Source organism: Pyxicephalus adspersus, chromosome 1 (genome assembly GCF_032062135.1).
Source record: "Pyxicephalus adspersus chromosome 1, UCB_Pads_2.0, whole genome shotgun sequence".
Lineage (NCBI taxonomy): Eukaryota > Metazoa > Chordata > Amphibia > Anura > Pyxicephalidae > Pyxicephalus > Pyxicephalus adspersus.
This window is the reverse complement of record NC_092858.1, coordinates 101,157,067-101,160,894: the sequence shown is the minus strand read 5'-3', so window position 1 is coordinate 101,160,894 and position 3,828 is coordinate 101,157,067. Positions and strand designations below refer to the sequence as shown.

General features: G+C 40.2%; 1 protein-coding gene across 1 annotated transcript in view; it reads right to left on the bottom strand.

The window, feature by feature from the left end:
• LOC140337352 (lysophospholipid acyltransferase 2-like) overlaps positions 1–3,698 on the bottom strand; it is a 35,927-nt gene extending 32,229 nt beyond the window's left edge. Inside the window, exon 1 of the mRNA XM_072421079.1 lies at positions 3,465–3,698. Within this exon, the coding sequence (XP_072277180.1) occupies positions 3,465–3,545 (81 nt within the window). The 5' untranslated portion in view covers positions 3,546–3,698. The remainder of the gene's footprint in view (positions 1–3,464) is intronic.
• Positions 3,699–3,828: the final 130 nt, after the last annotated feature.

Below are 3,828 nucleotides of genomic sequence, written 5' to 3'. Positions count from 1 at the left end.
CTTGCTCACCTCTCAGCCATATTCTGCCTGCATTGCATAAAATTACAGAGGTCTAGAATATGAAACTGGATCCTGGATCCAATATATGTCATATAGATAGTATAAGGCTATCTTAGATTGTAAGCTCTTTTGGGCAGGGTCCTTTACTTCTGTGTCATGGTTTGTATCTGTCCATCATTTACAACCTATATTTAATGTACAGCGCTGCGCAATATGTTGGCATTTTATGAATACAGATTAATAATATAAGGTGTGTCATGAAAATAAAAAGAATTTATATAACATTTTATTAGCATGTTGATGAGGGGAAAAGAAGAAAGCGGTGAAGATAATGAACTTAAGCCTTAACATCCCTGGGTGAAAAACTATAGAGAAGAAAAAACAGCTGGTATTGAATGTTTAGATAGAAGTTTACATAGAATGAATAGATTAGTGACCTCCCTATAGGCCCTTGGGATAAATGCTTGTCTGGGGGAATCATCTGCTAATCATTGGAGATTTCTACATGGCATTGCATGTACCACTAACTGTATGACAAAGAACTGGAGGTTGTACTTCAATAAAGGAATCTATAGGATCATAATTTGGAGATACACAGACAGGGCCTCTTTAGTATAGGTTCTTCAAGGAATAAGCCAGCTACACATGGGTAGTTCAATTCCCTTAGTTTACCTACATAACCACCACATTTTGGTTGTGTGGTTCAGAATACACATATAGAGAATGAGTTACAACGGTTTCACACAGGAAAATTTACATTCATTGCAATTGCCAAAACACCCAATCATGCTCGGGGGCTTGCAATTATTCTATTTAATCTGCAGGTGTATTTAAAACTTGTTCATCAGGTAAGGATTAAAAAAAAAAATACTCCTTTTACTCTTGTAACGTTTCCAACCCAGGGCTGCTAAGCCCGGTTAACCCGAAAATAAAACACAACGTTTCCTGAAAGATATATTACTGAAAGCAGAGATCCTGTAGATTGAATTCTTTGTAGAGTTTGTGGAGGGAGTTTCTTTCCATCATACTAACACAAACGTCTGTCAATCTTAGATCTGATATATATTATGAACGATAAAATAAAACCTGTTAACAGTACAGTTATATTATATAATAATACCAGTATATAATATTGACTATGACGTTCTGTGTTCTGTAGTCCTAGCACACTTCTTGTCCCACTTTGATTTTCCAAAGATTCAGTACACTGAATGAGTAAGCATTAAATATATGAGCAGTCATATAATATCTTTATGTTTATATGAATGTTTATATGATCCACAATGGACCAATAATTGCTCTTGTACTACTACTAGTGCAGTCACAACATGTAGTAGTGCATTACTTCATATTACTGCAGGACAAGAGAGGTAAATAGAAGGATGAACTTGTGCTGATGCTCCTTCACTGTCCAATCATAGGCTGAGGGTCCTAAGTTTGTATAATATGTGTGTCTATTATTATCTGGGGTCTATACTTGCATTCCGCTTGAAACTGGTCATTCTGTAATCTATATTCTCTGTATGATTAGAAGTGCACTGACAGATCCCCAGAAAGGGAAACTTTTGCATATACATGTATAAGGCACCCACTCCTCAGTGATCTTAGCCCCACATATACATACGGTAGTTAGTGTGACACAAATACCTAAAAATGAAATGGATTGCTGATTTGCTATTGTTTATTATTGCAGATAATCATTACCATGTATATATCAGATCAGCACTGTTATTGTATTTATTTGCACGTATCATTACTGGTTCTTCCTACATGTAGAACAGGAGAATGCTCAGGATTTCTGCACTATGGATAGGAGAATAATTTAACCATGGACTCGATATGTTAGATATTATCACATTACTCTTTTGAAGAGGTCAATGCCCTCTACATCTACACATAGTCGTAAAATGACAGTGACCCAATACAGACTTTTTATCATATCTGTAAACATTCCGTGATTCTGCTGGCCAATTCTGGTGATCTGACAGGTTAGAAAAACATTGGAATTGTTACTGCTCATTTCATATATAATATTTACCCGCCTGTCTCTTTCTGAGAGGTAAACTATGGAGGTATGAGACTCCTGGCAAGATTGCAGTTTGTCTAAAATTGCTTTGATTGATATTGAAAAGGATTACAATATGTCCCTAATCTGCACCTTTTGTACAAGTATGGCCCATACCATGGGACACAAACTATAACTGTATTCTCCTTTGGGTCCTCTCTGACGGTGAAGTGTGGGGATGAGGATGATCAGTGGTGGATGTAGGCAAGGCTGGTATGGAAGTGACTGTATGCTTCCCCACCTGGCAGGTGTACATTCAAGAGAATAAAGACTTAGGATGTCCCCCACCCCATCCCGAACATTCCCTGCAGTCTAGGAAGATGGCCTTGTGGATCATCTTACTTGGTGTACACACAAATAAATATACACAAGGGTGCTCTGGTCCTCATTGTAACAGAAACAGCCTCAAAGTTCCTAAACTCCCAGGGTGTAACACTTCTGACAAGTAACAAGGCACTCAAGTGCACCTGTCCAGGCAGGACTCCGACCCTCAGTCAAATCCAGTTCACCCAGTACTAGGTATGAAGACAGACCCCCCCCTTAGGGAAAGGAACAAGATGATCCTGCTTTGTACTTTAAGTCATTAAATCAGAATAAGCAAGTAACAAGGGAAGTCAGAATGTATGACTTGAATGTGCAATCCAGATCAACCTGAAGGCCAGGCAACCAGTATTTAGAGTGCGCCAAAAGAAGCCAACATGATCCCTTAAAACAGAAAAAAAAAGGTGACACTTGGACATTAATAAATTTGTGATGGAGACGACAAGTATTATTAATAATAAACAATATTGACACCTTATTAAACAGCTCTGTACATTAAATACGGGTGGCAAATGACAGGCAGATACAAATATTGACACAGGAAGAGGAGAGGACCCTATCCAGAGGAGCTTACAATCTAATAGAATAATCATTAAAAATGTAGAGTAGACACACCAGACCCATATTAACTTTACATGCCTGTGAACTGCTTGCCCTTCATTCGATATTGCCCATCAGAGTTATATTAACATTCTGCAAGCTCACTGACTCCACAGATGACAAAGAGAGCACGTGGACCGCCCTGCTCAGCTCAGACATTTCCGCGGTCTGCAGTGACGTCATAGCCTGGCTGTCATCCACTCCCTGACAGGGGCACGAGACTTTCCATTTTTTTATTACCTTTATCAGACAATATTGTGTCAGTTTATAGTTCTATGTCCCGATCATTCTCCTACACAGCACTTTATCATGCAGCCAGGCCAACTGCATCCTTATAGCAGAACTTGGAGGAAAGTGTGAACTGTGCTTCTGAAATAATAAAAGACCGGGCGAGCTATGCTAACAATGAATAGTGTAGAGGTAAGGTGACAATCAGCTCACACAACACACACAGCACACTATATATGTCTGTACACACCTGTTCTGTAGGAAGAGTAGTGACCAGGTGCCACACAGCCTCCAGGGGTGTCCCATGGTCAGACACCCCCAAACCCATCATGTCTTCTCCTGTCCCAGTCTGTGCTGATACTGACTATCCACACCCGTCCGGAGGCTTTACTGACACTACCTACTATGACTGACACCCGCCCACCTTCCTCTACCACACCCGTATACACTACAGTGACATGTGTGTGACTAGAAGGAACCCCACAATATGTGAATGGAGGGAGGAACAAGGGGAGGGCGACAGATATTACAGTCAGGAAGGAGCGGCTACCCGGGACAGTGCAGGAATGTATATGTAGGAGGAGCAGAATGACTGCAATGTAACCAGGGAGCCC